We start from the raw sequence: 18,808 nt of genomic DNA, 5'->3' as shown, positions 1-18,808 counted from the left end.
GATCAGGAAAGAGCCGCCACTGTTGATCAGGAAAGAGGGCAGTTTTTACCAAGCGCACCCATCCATCTGGTGCACTCCCACATACCTGACACTAGGGGGCTCATTACGATGGCAGAACGGTCGCCACTGCCTTTCCGGCGGTGGCGATCGCTCCTCCATCAGAATGAGATTTACCCACCACCATATTAGGATGGCGGTGGGTATCGCGGCGGACACAAAGTCTGTCCACCCCTTATCCACCGGTGGCAATCGTAACGATTGCCTGGCGGGCGGAGCAGGTCCACTAATATGGTGGCGGAGCCTAGCAGGCACCGTCCGCCATATTAGGATGTGGGTATTAGAGAGGCCTTTCCATGGCCGCAATGCCGCCATGGTAAGGCTGGCGGGAATTGAGTTTGGAGGCCCGTTGCAGGCCCCCCTTGTTTGGGGGGGGGGGTCGCTGCACTAAGGGGCAGGCACCGCATGGTACCTGCCACACGGTGCAGGGAAATGCTGTGCATGCTCTTTCAACATTGCGGACGTTGTTTGGGGGGGGGGTCGCTGCACTAAGGGGTACCCATGGTACCCCTTTCATTTCCATGCACCAAGTGGCAGGCACCGCATGGTACCTGCCACACAGTGCAGGGAAATGCTGTGCATGCTCTTTCAACATTGCGGACGGTGCTGCTGCTAGAGCAGAGTTTTCAGTTTGAAAATAACTGGGTTTTGAAGCTCTGGTATGTCTATTTGTTATATTAATTTACTAATTATTAATTATTAATTATTGGTCTTGTGTAAGTGTTTATACTTACTAATCAACTCGTTTGTTTTAACAAGAGAGAATTACACGTGGGAATGCATAAGTGTGCTATTTAACAATAATGTGCATGTTTTCATGTTTAACCCCTTGCATGCCCGCCCCATTCCCCGCCCAGTGCCGCGCCTTCCATTAGCGGGCGGAGTTCATGACGAGCTGGACTCGTCATGGGCACAGCGCCACCGCAGCCCATGACGAGTCCAGCTCGTCATGGGCACTGAAGGGGTTAAACGTTGCTGAGTGCTGTTTATTTTTAAGCACAAAACGCTTTTCGAATTAATGCTTTTCTATGTTGCAAGAGCTAGATAATTGCATACACATAAGGGTATTAGTGAGGTTAACACTGTTCAATCACTATGCTGTGGTAACGTTGTTTTTGTCTCTTTTAATTAAGATGGTCTATTGTGGCCTATTGTGGCCTAAACAAAGATGGCCGATACGTAAAGCCTGGCCTCGAGTAGAATTTTTGACGAGAGAGAGCCTTGCTGAATATGGTCCTGAAGTCAGCTGACCACAGTCCTTGCTTTGCCTGATTGAAATTTTCCGTGAGGACAGCAGCAGTTTTGGGCGATCTCCAAATGAAATGAAGCGTCCTTGGCAGCTTTGGGAAACAAAGGAGCTTTAAAGAAAGACTCTGAACTGTGATCTCATTGCCGAGGAGACGTGGAAGTTATAAGATACAAATGTATTTTTTGGTTCCTGTTCCGTTATGTTTATTTTGTGATTTTTCCTGAGCGGAGATTTTCAAATGTAGCGATGCTACATCCTTTCCTTCTCGCTTTGCTCAGAGGTTTTGACGGAAAAAGTTAATACAAATTATGTTTTTCTTTGCTCGACTTGCTATAAGAATTGTTAGCCTAGAGAGGGCTTTGCCACTTGCCATTTGCCTTTTGCCGCGTTCCGAATCTGCGTTGGTGAGGATCGTTGCTGAGAGGACTTCGTCTTGAGAGACTTTACCGAAAGACTTGTCCTGACCCGTTCTGACATTTCGCTAGAATAGGTAACTATGAGAAAAATGATTTATTCTGATTGATTTTCTTTGACTAATTTTAGATAAAGCAATATAACTTTGAATATGGTGTTGGTTATTATTTCTTGTCAATTATTGAGTATCCTATTTTGATTATTATTGTATGGATTGTTTAGATTATGTTTAAGGGCAGTCTCAATAACCAGATCTTATCGACCCCGATATAGATGCAGGGTGTTTAGGAGTTTATCTTTCCACAGGTTATTGCTGGTAGAGTATTTGAGTGTATATTAGTGAAATGGGCCCTAGTGTATGAAGAATGTATGTGCGTGTAACTGTGAGATTACTCTATCTGTGGAAGTAGGGATATTATATACACCCTGATCTCTATCAATTTCCTGGTAGCAGAGTAGGATGGTTATTGATGATTGTCTTGATCTGATTAGATTACATATTGATTATTGATTATTGATGTTGGTATATGTACTAATACTATATGTTGGAGTTGTCATGTTGAGTTATATGTAGTGCTTCTGGAATTTGGAAGCTGGTAGCAGTTCCGTAGTAGGGCAGAGGGAAGTATATGCTGCTCTCGGGAAAGACGGGATTGTTGGTCCTGTATGTATGCAGGAAAATTCACATTGTCTGGGTTCGGAATCAGTGACATTATTGTATGTTACTATTAGAATATATTTCTGGTATATAAGGAGTGTGTATGGTAGTGAAGGTTATCTGTGAAACTCTGGACTTAAGTCCCAGGGATCCGTAAGGTTTACCGTTAAAGCTTATCGCGGGAGGAGTAATAGGTATTCTCTGAGCTTGTTTGAGGAACTGGGCAGGGTAAACTGCTTGGTTAACGTGTGTTATAATTCTGTAGTGGAGCAGATTGTTTGCTGTTCTCGGGAAGCAGGATTCTGTGTGTATGTACTATATTTTCTTGTATGAATGTGCGTGAATGCATATACATTTAGTTGATTGTAAGACTCTTTGGATAAGTCCTAGAGGAAACAGTTAATGAATGTATGTTAGAAGGGCAGAGTAGAGGGAAGTGCTACTGTGTCAACGAGAGGTTCTTGTGAAATAGATTTCTTTTACTATTCTGTGGTTAGCGAAGCAGACAATGGAGATGTTTATATGTCGTAACTAATAGATTTTGTAGAAATTTTGACACGAAGTCTACTGAAAAGATTTTGTAAAGGAGGGGTAGACGAGTGACAGGAGACAAGCGACTGCAGCGACTGCTGACGTCAGGAAGACCGCGCTCTGATTGGATAATAGATCAGAATAGTGTTCGCGCTGGGATTGGTGCGTTGGTGTGAGCCGCGCAAGGATTGGAAGAGCTATACTAGTGACGTAGACGCTCCAGGATTGGTGCGTTAGTGTGAGTCGCGCTATTATTGGTTGAAAATCTGTATTGTATATTTATAATACGGAAAAGAGTAGAGAGCTTTGGTAAAAACTAAAATGTATTACCAAGAAGAGAAAAAGAAGAAAACATTCTTTGGAAAAATTAAAAAGTGGTTTAACAAGGATAAAGATGTTAAGACGAGAGAGGGTGAATTGTTACCTCCACCGAAAACACCTGCATCCTACATGGCTGCAAGATATGGGTATCATACCTGTATATGGTTGGAGAATTGGGTTAGGTATATTAAAGAGGATGGTGTTCTAGCATTTCCAGAACATGGTTCATTTAATTTGGCCGTGTTGAGAAATTTACGGGAAAAGATGTTATGTCTTGACCCGAAACCAAGACCTACACAGTTTGAGGCTTTAGTGGAATGGGAAGAGGAAGTACATGAGCGAGAAAAGCAGAGATCTGGAGGACAGTACAGGTACATGTTTGGGAGGAGACATGATCGTGAGACTCATCATGATCGAATGAAAAGGTGGCGAGATGCTAGTATGTCAGAGGGATTATATCCAATGAGAACAGTTGAAGAAGGAGCAGAGAGGGTTCCTGAGTCAGAAATGAGAAGATATGGAGTTAATGAATATGAAGATGAAGTCTTGAATGACATGATTTACAAAAGACCACCTCCATATAGACCAGAACCAGAAGAGAGTACACCAGTTGTTTCTCCCATAAGAGATACAGTTTGTATCATTGAGACAGAAAATGTGACACCTGAATCAAGAAATGGTAATTCTTTCAGGGAGAAAGTAAATCGAAGTGGTGACGAAAATGCAAGAGAGTTAGCTAGAACTACAACAGAGCTGACTGAAAAGATTAGGGAGTTAACGAAAAATCTAGAAGCTGTTACGGCGCCTGTAACAATAGGTCCGGTTATGCCTGTGTTTGACAAGCAGAGAATAGGTGAAAATGGTTTGGTGATTCCATATGTTGGGAATAATTTGATAAGTTCAGTTGGTCCTTCAGGAGATTCAGGAAAAAGGACAGAAAGTAGTGACCTGAGACAGTCCAGACATGATACATGTAGTGAAATATTAGATGCTAGTGAAGCTAGTTGTTCAGGGATGCCAATTTTAGAACCGCAAAAGAGAGTGGTTCCAGTGAGGAAAACTACTGCAATAACAGCTGAAGATTTGAATGATTGGATGAAAGTTCTTCAGAAAAAGGATAAAGATTCGCAAACAATTGATGTGGCTAGGTTACGGGTAGAATTAGAAGAGCTTGTTACAGGGACAGTTCCAACAGAAATTCTTAAAAGTCATCATGATGGTGAACTAATGTTTATGTGTAAAAATATTACCTGGAGAGCGAGAAATACACATGACAGGTTAAGAGCAATAGCGAATGAGCAGGGAGTTGACATTGATAAAGTTAAAGCTTTGCAAAAAACCTACAGGATGGATTTTTCAGAAAAGGACATTGAAAATTTGAATGCAACTGGTAGAACAGGACAGATTAAAGAAATGGTTGCATTATTACGAAGATGGGGAGATGTAGAAAAATGGAAGGATAGGTGGTATAAGAAAAGAGAGGAATCTGAAGATAGAACAACTTATTCAGCTTTTCCAGTGAGAGAAAAAGAGAAATCAGTGGATAATTATCCTATGAGAGAAATACCTGGAGGAGGATATGTACATGTTCCATGGACCAGACAGGATATTTTATCATTTACGAATGATTTCCCTCGATTGAGAGAAAAGCCCGTCGAGTGGTATAGGCAGGTAGATAGGTTTGTGAAATTGTCAAAAGTGCTGTGGATTGACCTGAATAGTCTGTTTGATATAATTGTTCCAGCAGATTTGTGGACTGAGTGTAAAATAGTTGTGAGTTGGCCTACTGAGGAATATCCAAGAGATCCAAGAACAGGAGCACCAGATCCAGAGGTAATGAGAAAGTATGATCAGGTGATGGTATACCTGAAGAGTAAAGTACCTGCAAAAGAGACAGATTGGGTAAAAATAGATAGAACACAACAGGAAGCAAAAGAATCAGTTCATGCTTTTTACGAGAGGCTGATACTGGCGTTTAAACAATTCAGTGGAGATGAACACCTGGGTGACAAAGATTTGAGTCATTTTGTATACAGATTTGTATATGGCCTGAGACCTGAAATTGGTGAGAGAATTCGTGAGCATACAGTGGATTGGCAGAGTAAGAAAATAGATGAAATTCTGAGACATGCTAAATACTTCAGTGATGAAATTGAAACAAAACAAAGAAAGCTGAAAGAGAAAGCAATGTGGGCACAAGTGAAAGTTGCAGAAAGACAGGAAGCACAGTTGATGGAACAGGCGAATAATCCAGGAAATAATGCAGGGAATAGACCTAGATATGCAGGGAAAGGAAAAGGGAATCTTGAGGAAGCGAAAAAAAAGTTTCCTTGTCACAACTGTGGCCAATTGGGACATTGGAGGAATGATTGTACGAATCCACCATTAGTGAATAATGAGGGTAAAACCTTGAATCAACAGGTGCAGAACGAGGGGAATAATCAACAGCAGCAACAGCAGAAAGTTGTGAGACAGCAGAGTCAAGAGCCAAAACCGCCCTTGCCGCAGAATAGAGGAGCACAAAAGTATAATCAGAATTCGGGATTCTACAATGATGAGCAGGTAAACAAACCGAGGCGTTCTAATCAGGTACAACAGTACTTGTTAAAGAATGAAAGGAGTGAATCTGAGGGTGATTATTGACGGTGCCGAAGAGAGGAGGAAGAGTGCATACTTGGTGCAACTCTAGAAATAGACCAGGCAGGACCATTTGTGGATGGGAAAATAAATGAAGAAGGTGTTACTTTTTTAGTAGACACAGGTGCGACAAGATCAACTGTCAGGTCAACAGATATTAGAAATCTTCCTCTCTCGGATGAAGCAATCCAAGTAGTTGGTGTAGCCAATACACAAATCAGAACACGTCTTACGGAACCAGTAAGAGTACAGATAGGGAAATTTTCAGACATGCACAGATTTATTGTCTGTGACACGAGTCCAGTGAACCTGTTAGGTAGGGATCTGTTATGCAAGATGAATTGCACAATTTTCTGTACACCGGATGGAATAGCTTTTGAAACACCAGATGAGGATGTTTTGTACCGAGTGACTCTAGAAAACAGGGAAAGTGAGTTAATTGGTGCATTTGCTGTGTTTGATCCAGAGGATTTGCCTCGAGAGCTGAGGGACACAGTGAAAAGGACAGTTTGGGATTTTACTGGAGAGGATGTGGGATTGATGAATAATGTAGATCCAGTGAAAATTGCAGTGAAAGAGGGAATTACATATCCTAACATTCCTCAGTACAAAATGACACCAGAAATAATTGAGGGAATAACTCCTATAATTGAGAAAATGATTCAGCAGGGAGTCCTGAGAGAACTACTGAGTAGTCCGTGTAATTCACCGATAATGGGGCTAAAGAAGCCTAATGGGAAATTTAGGATCGTACAGGATCTGAGGAAAGTTAATCAAATTGTGGTGGCATGTTGTCCTATTGTGCCAAATCCATCAGTGATCCTGTATCAGATTCCACATGATGCTGAGTGGTATACAGTGATTGATTTGTGTCATGCGTTCTTTTCAATTCCATTGCATCATGACAGCCAGCCGATTTTTGCATTTAGGTTTGGCCAGCGTATTTTAGCATGGTGTCGAATCCCACAGGGGTATACAGAGAGTCCTTCAATATTTAATCAGTTGTTGAAAAAATCATTGGAGAGTTTGATCATGCCTGAAAGTTCAGTACTAGTGCAATATATTGATGACCTACTTGTGGCATCAAAGACACGAGAAGCTTGTGAAGTAGATACCATAGCTTTACTGAATCATTTGGCAGATGGAGGGTTAAAGGTATCTCCAGCCAAATTGCAATTTTGCAAGAAAGAGGTGCATTATCTTGGACATAATATTGAAAAAGGTCTGAGAAAAGTGACTGATGACAGAATCAGAATCATCAGGGAAATGAAAGCTCCAAAGACCCAGAGAGAAGTGAGGATGTTTCTGGGGATGGTGGGTTATTGTCGTCAGTGGATAATTAATTTTTCGCTGATAGCAAAGCCACTGATTAAACGGACAAAAAGTGAGATGACAGACCCATTGGAACTAGATGGGGAACAAATGGCAGCATTTGAAGAGCTTAAAAATAAAATGTGTGAGGCTTCAGCTTTGGGTATGCCTGATTACGAAAAGGAGTTTGAATTGTACTGCAGTGAGAGAAATGGATGTGCACTTTCAGTGTTAATTCAGAAGCATGGATTACTGAGAAGGCCTATTGCGTACTTCTCATCGACACTTGACCCTGTAGCTGTGGGTTTACCAGGTTGTCTAAAATCTGTGGCTGCAACATGCAGGAGTTTGGAACAAAGTGAGGGAATCATAATGGGATATCCTGTAAGGGTATTTGTACCTCACAATGTGGCAATTCTTTTGACAAGAAGCAGAACTCAGTATATGTCACATAGTCGGTTGACTAAATATGAGAAAGTGATTCTAGGAGCATCAAATGTGACTCTTGAGAGATGTGTAAATGTGAATCCAGCGACACTTTTGCCGGATATTGAAAATGTGGGTGTGAAAACAGAAGATGATCATGATTGTTTGGATGTGCTTGAGTACTGTACAAAACCGAGACCAGACATAAGGGATCTTCCCTTACATGAAAGTGATCATGTGTTGTTTGTGGATGGTTCATGCCTGAGAAATGATGATGGTGTGCTATGTGCAGCATATGCGGTGTGCAAAGTTTCAGAGGTTATGGAAGCATCACCATTGAAAGGAGTGAAATCTGCACAGGTTGCTGAATTGGTGGCATTGACAAGAGCTTGTGAAATTGGGAAAGATTTGAGGACGACTGTGATGACTGATAGTCAGTATGGATTTGGAGTGGTGCATGATTTTGGCCAGCTTTGGCTACAAAGAGGTTTCTTGACATCGAGTGGAACTCCAATAAAGAATGCTGAAGCAATTGGGAAATTACTTGAGGCGATACAGCTGCCTAAGGAGTTAGCAGTTGTAAAGTGTGCTGCCCATGGACAAGGGGAGGATTTTATCACGGTTGGAAACCGGTATGCAAATGACATTGCTCAATACTGTGCAAAATCGAATCAGTCAATTAATAGGGAACGAGAGGGGGAAATGTCTTTTTGCTCTGTGATGTTTACTAATGCCTTAGAGACATGGGATGAAGTGAAGCAGTTGCAGGATGAGGCAGGAGAGGAAGAGAAAAAAGATTGGATTAAGGCAGGATGTGCCCCAAGAGAAAAAGACCATGTTTGGGTCTATAGGGATGGCAGACCAGTAATGCCCAACTCCATTTTGTCGTCAATGGCAAGGATGTATCATGGCCAGGGACATTTGGGGAGGGATGCGATGATAAGGTCGTTCAAGCAGACCTGGTATAATGCAAAGTTCAGGACAATTGCAGAGAGCATCTGTCAAAGGTGTTTGATTTGTCAGCAATTTAACACCGGGAAAAAGACAGTGGTGAGTCTGGGAACAATAGGCAGAGAAGGAGGTCCTTTTACAAGAATGCAGATTGATTTCATTGAAATGCCCCAAGTGAACAGACTGAGATATGTACTAGTTGTAGTCTGTTTGTTTTCAAGATGGGTTGAGGCCTATCCGACTAGGAGAAATGATGGAGTGACAGTGGCAAAATTACTGTTAAGGGAGTTGATTCCTAGATACGGGTTTCCAGTGACGATTGAGTCTGATAGAGGTGGACACTTCTATAATGAACTCATGAGTTTGATTTGTGAAGCATTAAGCATACAGCAGAAGCTACATTGTGCATACAGACCAGAGGCTTCTGGTGTGGTTGAGCAGATAAACGGCACAATCAAGAACAGGATTGGTAAAATGTGCTTAGCCACTGGCATGAAATGGCCGGACGTCTTGCCTCTAGTGCTAATGACTATTAGATCTACTCCAGATAGAACTACTGGTTTAAGTCCGCACGAGATAATCATGGGACGTGCAATGCGCCATGCATTTGTACCTGCCAATAAGTTGATGACAATAACTGATGACATGATTTTGGATTACTGTAAAGGCCTGGCTGACGCAGTTCATTCTGTGTTTCACCAGGTTGGAGAAGAAGCTACCACACTTGAGAAGAAGCAAGCTCATGATCTGAGTCCAGGAGACTGGGTGAGGATTAAGGTGCACAGAAGAAGAAATTGCTTAGTTCCAAGGTGGGGAAGACCGAGACAAGTCATTCTAATAACGACAACTGCAGTGAAGTGTGCTGGTGTGAAAAACTGGGTGCATGCGAGTCATACTCTGAGAGTTCCAAACCCAAAAGAGGGAACTGGTAAAGAGTATTTTGAAGAATCAGATTCCAGTGATGATGAAGACCCAGAACCAGTGAGAAAAGAAGCAGAAAAAACTCCAAGAGAACCATTGGGAGTCTCAGAAAGGAGATCAGATTCTGTAAGAGAGCCGGAAATTTCAAAAAGCAGTGAAGAAAAAAGAAAAGAAAAGAGCAATTCCACAGAGATTACTCCTGAATCAGAAGAGGAGGAGACTGAAGAACCACTTGAGATTATACTTGAAGAAGCAGGGTCAGAAGAAGATAGAGAGGGACAGATTGCGGAAGACCCCCGAGGAGGTGTAGGGAACTCTTCTAATAAGCTAGGTGAAGGGACAAGTAGACAGCAAGAAGATTGCGTGTCGGAGACCCGAGGAGGGACAGGAGTAGGGAAGTCTCAAATAGTGGTGAAAGAAACTGTGGAGGAAAAGAAAACTGCTAGAAAACGAAAACAGAAGGCACTTGAAACAGAATTGGATGAGAGTGAGAATGAACAAACAGAGGGTCGAGTTCTGAGAAAGAGAACTTGGATTGGAGAAAGAAACAATAAAGAAATTAGGCAAAAAAAGGTGATAAAAGGAGATCGTTGGCCTAACAACAGAGTAAAGAGATTGAGATACAGAGTAATAAGAACAAATACATCAAATGCTGAACAAGTGAATGAAGTATCGAGTCAAAATGAAGTAAAAAGAAAGGAGCAAGAAGAATCAGGAGAACCTGAGGAAATAAAAAGAATAAGAAGACCCAACCAAAAGTACAGATCACCGGAATGGTCTTATGTGGCACTGTCTGAAGAAGGAGAAGAAGAAACAGTGACTCGAGATAATCCGGAGGGGATCTTGAGAAAAGTGGTTGAGGAAAAAGAAGGAATCTTAAAAGTTATTCTGACTGACATTGGAGAAGAGTCAGATGCACAAGATGTTGTTGATGATCTGATACAATTTGATGTTGCTGAAGAAGAAGGAGTGAAAACTGATGAATATCCAAATTGAGTGAACTGAAAAATCACTTGGAGGAAAAGTGAAAAGAGAAAGTCTGAAATTCAGTTGTCTGAAGTAATCCAAAGCATAATAGTAGTGGAGTAGTAGAGGCTAAGTCAAAAGACAAGGTCAAAGTAATAAAATGGCTAACATAGAGGAAAATCAAAGTAGATGTGCCTTCTTTAGAAGATGGTGTAGAATGTGCTGCTGCTGTACTGGATTATTAATGCTACTATGGGGAGTTTTAGTTTTATTAGTTACTTTTAAAGTTACATTTGAGATTCATACAGAAAATATGACAGATATAGAGAAGAATTCGCAAAAAGTAGTTTTGAATAGAATTAGTAATACTTACATACACAAAGATAGGTCAATAAATAATTTTAGGGAAAGTAGATTATAAGATGTCTAACAGAGATAGTATTTTTGGGCATTTGCCAATGAACAAAGGGCTGAATCCAGCTAAAGAAGCTAACACTTTTGGTGAAATTTTTATTGAAGAAAAAGGATTAACATTAGATTACATTTTTAAGAATAATTTAACTTGCAGTCTGAAAGAAGAGGAGAAAGCTTTCCTGGATATGGTAGAGGAAAGGAGATTGAACATGCATGAGAAAGCAGGGAAATATGAAGTGAGTGAAACAATTTGGGACATTGAGATGGGAAAAGAATTGAGAAATGGGGCTAGTCCAACTTTAGCTCTAGATGTACCACAAAAGGGTAAACTATGCATTACAAGAAGGAAATCCCAATATGATACATATTTTGTTGGGACTAGTGAGTGCCATGATACATACTTCATTGCAACAGGTTGGGGTTTCAGAGGTGGAGAAGATACAGTTTTCCCAGGAGTGTATTATGTTTGTGGGAACAAGGCTTATTACAAGTTGCCTGACCATTGGTATGGCACGTGTTATGTGGGTTTGGTCTTTCCAAAGATTTTTCATATAGATAAAATAACAGATGTAGAACATATTAATTTACTAATGCGTTTCAAGAGAGAAACCTGGTCTGAAATTGTGGGTGATATTTTTGGGGTTTTAATTCCAGCAGTGGGAATTTCTTTAAATGCTTATGGAATTCGGAAACTGTCAACAGTGGTGGATCGCTTATCGACAAATACCGCTGGGGGGTTTCTTTTAGTGAATACGGAATTAAGTGCCGTACGTGCCATGTCAATGCAAAATCGACTTGCCCTTGATATTTTATTGGCTAAGGAGGGTGGAGTTTGCGGAATGCTGAAAGTTCAACATTGTTGCACTTACATTCCAGATGAAAGCAAAGACCTGAAGGTCTATATCAAAAATATTACTGATTTGCATGAAGAATTAGTACCACTTGAAGCTGAGAGTTTATGGACTAAAATAGCTAATAAAGTGATAGCTGTTAAAGATTTTATTGCAAAAATAGGTAGTACTATTATAGGTAGAATATTGCTTCCTTTAACTTGCATAATTATTGCTTTATTGATACTGAGATTAGTGTGTGTGTGTTGTAAAAACAGGGGAGGGAAGAAATTGGATAAAGAGAAGAAAAACAAAAGGTTGAAAAGAGAACCACAAGAAATTGAATTAGAAGAATTGAGGGAGAGTGTTTATTTGGAAACAAAGAGGGATGATGAAAGAGTGACTGGTGTGTAGTGTTGTGTGATGAGAAAAAGACATTTCCGATTTCTCCTAAAATGAGACTAAATTTTCACTATTTTTTTTTTGGGGTTTATTTGGTGATAAAATCACCAAAGGGGGGATTGCTAGAGCAGAGTTTTCAGTTTGAAAATAACTGGGTTTTGAAGCTCTGGTATGTCTATTTGTTATATTAATTTACTAATTATTAATTATTAATTATTGGTCTTGTGTAAGTGTTTATACTTACTAATCAACTCGTTTGTTTTAACAAGAGAGAATTACACGTGGGAATGCATAAGTGTGCTATTTAACAATAATGTGCATGTTTTCATGTTTAAACGTTGCTGAGTGCTGTTTATTTTTAAGCACAAAACGCTTTTCGAATTAATGCTTTTCTATGTTGCAAGAGCTAGATAATTGCATACACATAAGGGTATTAGTGAGGTTAACACTGTTCAATCACTATGCTGTGGTAACGTTGTTTTTGTCTCTTTTAATTAAGATGGTCTATTGTGGCCTATTGTGGCCTAAACAAAGATGGCCGATACGTAAAGCCTGGCCTCGAGTAGGATTTTTGACGAGAGAGAGCCTTGCTGAATATGGTCCTGAAGTCAGCTGACCACAGTCCTTGCTTTGCCTGATTGAAATTTTCCGTGAGGACAGCAGCAGTTTTGGGCGATCTCCAAATGAAATGAAGCGTCCTTGGCAGCTTTGGGAAACAAAGGAGCTTTAAAGAAAGACTCTGAACTGTGATCTCATTGCCGAGGAGACGTGGAAGTTATAAGATACAAATGTATTTTTTGGTTCCTGTTCCGTTATGTTTATTTTGTGATTTTTCCTGAGCGGAGATTTTCAAATGTAGCGATGCTACATCCTTTCCTTCTCGCTTTGCTCAGAGGTTTTGACGGAAAAAGTTAATACAAATTATGTTTTTCTTTGTTCGACTTGCTATAAGAATTGTTAGCCTAGAGAGGGCTTTGCCACTTGCCATTTGCCTTTTGCCGCGTTCCGAATCTGCGTTGGTGAGGATCGTTGAGAGGACTTCGTCTTGAGAGACTTTACCGAAAGACTTGTCCTGACCCGTTCTGACATTTAGCTAGAATAGGTAACTATGAGAAAAATGATTTATTCTGATTGATTTTCTTTGACTAATTTTAGATAAAGCAATATAACTTTGAATATGGTGTTGGTTATTATTTCTTGTCAATTATTGAGTATCCTATTTTGATTATTATTGTATGGATTGTTTAGATTATGTTTAAGGGCAGTCTCAATAACCAGATCTTATCGACCCCGATATAGATGCAGGGTGTTTAGGAGTTTATCTTTCCACAGGTTATTGCTGGTAGAGTATTTGAGTGTATGTTAGTGAAATGGGCCCTAGTGTATGAAGAATGTATGTGGTGTAACTGTGAGATTACTCTATCTGTGGAAGTAGGGATATTATATACACCCTGATCTCTATCACTGCATCCAGCAGCACTGTCCGCAATGTTAAAAGGCCAGGATGGGCTCGTCAGTATGGCAGGCGCATCCTAATTACACTGGTGGGAACGCCGCAGGTCTGGCGGGTGGTCCCATCACCGTTATGATGAGCCCCTAAGTTCCTTGATGAAAAAGTGAAGGCACCTTTCTGGGACTTGGAAGTGAATTAGTGGTGCATCCATTGAATCCCCTTTTAAGATCACATTGCTGAGTCCTAAACTGCACCCATCTTTGATCTCCTGATGTGTGCCTGCAATAACAACCTATTCTGCCTCACAGCTGTCTAGCCTTGGGCTACCAAGGGATTCTTCCACGAAGACTCTATATGGGCAGGAGTAGCTGCCCAAATAGTGTCACAGGGAACAATTAGGGATTTCCTGCCTCTGCTTAGACAGGAAGAACCAGGATTTTGTCAACCTCCCCGAGGGACCTTTAGAGCACAGTGTAGCCCTCTCTTGGCAGAGCCCCTTTGACTGTGGCTTTGGCAGTCAGGATACTGAAAAGAGATTCCCCAGCTTGGAAGCAATATTCTGTGATCTTTGCTAGTCCACCAGAGAAGGTGTCCGTGATAAGTCTGCACCCTTGGTCTTCCCATTCCTTGTTTGGATTTCATTATTTTTGAAAACTTTTTTTGGGCCATATGGTCCCTGCACAAATACACCCTGTCCACTACTTGGGACAACACTTTATTACATGGAAAAGAAGATCTCAAAGATCACTAGTTCAGGATTCTTTCAGTTATGGCTTTATGTAGGCCAAGGCAGAATTATTAGTTCAGCTCGTGCAATTGGAGGAATTTGGCAACTTCACGTTACTCATTTAACATGTAGTTCCGTTCAAATTCCGTCTATTGCCATGTGGTGGATTTTTTTCTCCTGTTCAAGCAATGTGATGTCACAGTGCAAGGCTCCAGCAAGCGGGCTGGTGAGTACAAGTATGATTTGGAACCCCTAGCGCGATTTCCGGATGCTAGGAAGCCTTCCAACTCTATTTTCTGATGCGAGTAGTTGTGGGAGTGGTCAGAGGTAAATATTCTACTGGAGCGGCAGCAAAATCACCTCGAACCGCCGCGTGTCTCTTACTCACTGAGAGGTAAAAGAATACAGACGGGTGTACAATTTTGTTGTTCACTTAATCATGCAGGTTGGCACACCTAAAAATGCCAACAAGCCATTCCCTAGTCAGATATGTGAATAAGGCAATTCTGCCATGCTTCTGAAATTTCCTCAGTTATGAATGTACTTTATGATAGTAAAATTCCACTACCCCATATTCCTGAAATACACATTTGCGATTTAGCTTGTGTCTGGAAACTCATTTTTGATCACATAACTTCAGCACAGGTGTGCACAAAATTTGTGAGAAATATACACAAGTTAGATAACTTAGATAATTCAGATACAGAAGGTAGCATGCAAGGAACCAATGTTTATTTTTTAGGATGGTTTAAAAGAAAATTGGTATCGTAGACTGGAAAGAGAAAAATATGTACTTTAACCACAACCAGACGGAATCAGAGCAATGGGTTTAAGGGAATTAAATTCAGCTAATATTCTACCAATCGCAGTGAAAGCTATCACCACTGCAGACGTCATGACAGGCTAAGGTAAAGCACTGCTAGATCCGGACTTTGACAAAGGGGCTATTTTAGGTGTAGGCTCAAAGATAAGAGGGCCTTATGACCAAGCTATGGTAAAAGAAGAGTTTAATGCCAGGCCTAGGTAAGAGATGGCTTTAAGACCAGTGCAGGTGACTGGGCCAGGGGACTTTAAAACGAGGCCTCAGACACACAGCTGTATCAGAAAGAGCCCTCTACGAGATTATGAGGTTAAAAACTAAACCCAGGCGAGATAGAAGACGCTTTAAGACAGACAAATGCATGTAAGTGGCATGTACACCAGATAAAAATAAAGTGGGCTTCAACGGCAGGCACAGAAGAAAGAAAGGCAATATGTAAGCCACAGTTGAAAAGACTATATATCAGAGCACTCATCAACTGATACTAGCATTAGTGCTGCACAAATTCTGCTTAGTTGAACTTTTAATGCCAGTTAGTGTATTTTCTGATAACTAAGTGAAGAAACACATATCACTACAGCCAACACGTATTTCATCTCAACGCATTTTTCTATGATTTCAATAAATAAAACAGTTACAGTAATTCATTCAACAATACATACATTTCAAAGTCTAATCGGCCACAATTATGCTAAAAAAAAAAAGTACAAAATCAAAATGCTCCCAAGCGGGAAGCTCCGAGCATGAAAATTATTTTTGGTTTTGGGGGGAACAAAACATGTTGAATTATGAAGTGAACGCAATGTTTCACACCAGTGAATTCGATTAGAACGCAGTTATTACAAAGGTCAAATTCACAAACATCCCAGAGACCTCCATACTGATAATCGTGCACTCCATGCTCTGTTGATAATATTCTGTTTTGTGTCAAATATGTTTATAAGTGGACAGGATCATCTGATTAAAAGTGAAATAAGTGTACAATGGATATGGATGCTGTATACGGCTGGATAAGAAAACGGAGAAGGGAAAGAACCAACATAAAGGCAGATGGACACACGTCATGCGGAAAAGTTCAGAACAATGGACAGCATCATTGCGTCGTCTGTGAAGCGAAATTATAAAACTAATTTAAAACGCAGAAAACTGCCCACTCCAAAAAATAAATGTATGAATTGGAATATAATTAGCAGTTAAGGTAAGTTAAATACAAACTAAGGTTTCAAGTTGTCACAAGACGTAAGTGATTTTTGCTGGTGTTCACAAAAACGTTAACCCAGTAGTCAGAGTAGTGGTTCTACATGAAAAATAATATAATACTGAAAGGCTGATTATAAAGGTAGGAATATCACATGCAATAACACACTGGACCACCGAGGATCAACTATCAAGCGCCAAGGCCAAATGTTGTAAAGTTATCCGTAGGAAGTGGGATATTAGTTATCACGGCAGCACCTATTTGGACTACTGTATTTTGAGGTAATTTTCAAACCCAATACTGTCTTAGTGGATGGGAAGCAACTGCATGATCACTTCTACCAATATTTTATGAATATGTAAGTGGGAGGCGATATTTCTAGGTAAGAAAAAGGTGAGGGGTACTTTAAGGCTGAACTGAGGTACATGGAAATAGTACATCATACCATAATGATGGGGCATTTAGGGAGAAACCTAGATGAAACAGAGGCGTAAAGGCCAGGCTAGAGACTTAGACCAGTAAGCTGATTTAAAGACATAAATAAATGGAATTAAGGGGTGCAGAGCACACCAAAGAAGAGGACAAGTGGCTAAGCCCGAGATGTGCGCACAAGAATAACTTTAGGGCAAACCTAGTTGAACAGGTGTTTGCATAAAAAGCAAGTTTAGTGGGTGAGCCTTTAAGGCAAGATGAGAATGTGCATCACTGTCAGAACCTCATAAGATGATTTAATGGCATTCTGAAGCAAGCAAGTGGCTTTCAAAGTCAGACTTAGATGAAAGGAAAGGCGTAAGGTCCAACTCAAACAAGATAGAGGTTTCAAGGTGAGACCAATATGACCCAGGGAACTCCAATGAGATTACTTTTAGGCCTGCACCATGTGTTAGATAGGCATCTTCGGTCAGACCTAAACATAATTGGGTAATTGAGTGCAGGTACAATTGTGGACAGACCAAGGGTCGACCTTGGTGTATGAGGTGCCTGAGGCCACACATATGCAATCAAAGAAACGTAGAAACTGAAAATGGATAAAAACGTATAAACTCAATTGAAGTGCCCATCTCTTGACTGTACTTGACAAAGAGAGCCTATCAGGTTACCATGTTACCCCATGCTTACGTAGTACTCTTCTTACCGGCCACCAGGTACACGGAGCCTAAATTGGATCCAGTTAGTTGGAAGGCATTAGGACCAGTTGCATACAAGCAAAGGCCCTTAAGGTGGCCTCAGGCAAGCTATACAGGGTCAAACGAGATGTCTCAAGGAGGTAACAGATGAGGCAGGACTATTCAGGTGGAACTAGGCAATACAGTGACCTTAAGGCAGCCACACACGAAAAAGAGTGATTAAGGCTGTAACTGGACAAGAGAAGGTGATGGCAGATCTTACCTTGTGTTTCCAGGTTGTCACAGAGTTCAGATTTGGCCTCTCCATTGGGGCGGAAGCTGCCCTTCTGTGTGAACTTGTTGGACATTGTTGCAGCTGTTACCACCGCCTTCAGGCTGCGTTTACGCTTGGGCACGTTCTGCTCTGGGTGGAAAAGGATGATGTACACCTTGAGCATGTAGAGCATTCCCAGAGAGACCGAGGCGCTCAGGCTCACAGAGATCGTCAACGTCATTGTCTGTATGTACAGCTGAAAAGCAAGAGAAAACCAGCTAAACCAGCCTTTCTTTATTTATAGTAAATTGAGTTCTCTGCCAAGGGTGAGTTAAATAACTTACAGACAAATAATCATAACATTTGTATTATGTGGGGCGGAAGGAACTGAAAAAGAATATATGTATATGTATTGATATATTGTATAACTATCTGTGGATAAACATAGACTTGTCTTTAGCAAAATAATTATGCTGTTCCTCTAGATTGAGAGTCAGATACAAGAAATATAGACCAATCTGACCAGAGTGGTTCAAGGTTGGGAATCCATTTCATTGGATTATAATGTACTCACACACCCTGTTGGGTGTCATGCTTCATCATCGGGCTGCTCCTCGTCGGGTCGGCGGTGCAATACCCGACGGGCTCCCTATAGTAGGGGCACTTTAGCGGAGATCTTTTTCCAACAGCCGTTTGGTGAAGTGGGGGTGAGGGGCCTAGTGTGTGTAGATGAATGTGTATTTCAAGTGAATCTAAAATAGGGTTGGGAGTACCTGTGACAACAATTTTAATCAAGGGGTCTCCTACCCTAAGTAAAAGCAAAAGATATAAGACGCTAGGCTGAGGTTATGTCTCAGTTTTGTTGCAGGGATTCTGCTCATGCACAGAACTATGCGCAGGAAACCAGGACTTCAGTGAATTGTGGTGTACCAAAAACTCACCTCAGTACCCAGAACCCCTATCCGACCAGCATCAGTGTCCCATTCGTTATCCGTATTATCTCGGAGGTCCCAATGTATAGACAACCCAAAACAAGCGACTTAGAGTGTTCTCAGGAATGGTGGGAATCAGAAATACCTGTTCGGTATTATTCATATATCAATCCACAACAAAGTAATCAGAGACACGGTAAAGTTTAAAAG

At 41.0% G+C, this 18,808-nt stretch overlaps 1 protein-coding gene across 1 annotated transcript in view; it reads right to left on the bottom strand.

Annotated features, from left to right (window-relative positions):
• LOC146871592 (metabotropic glutamate receptor 4-like) overlaps nt 1-18,808 on the bottom strand; it is a 2,887,050-nt gene that overhangs the window by 682,246 nt on the left and 2,185,996 nt on the right. Inside the window, exon 11 of the mRNA XM_085647231.1 lies at nt 17,676-17,922. Within this exon, the coding sequence (XP_085503357.1) occupies nt 17,676-17,922 (247 nt within the window). The remainder of the gene's footprint in view (nt 1-17,675; nt 17,923-18,808) is intronic.

Source organism: Triturus cristatus, chromosome 1_1 (assembly GCF_964204655.1).
Source record: "Triturus cristatus chromosome 1_1, aTriCri1.1, whole genome shotgun sequence".
In the NCBI taxonomy this organism is placed as follows: domain Eukaryota; kingdom Metazoa; phylum Chordata; class Amphibia; order Caudata; family Salamandridae; genus Triturus; species Triturus cristatus.
This window is presented reverse-complemented; position numbering and strand designations above follow the sequence as displayed.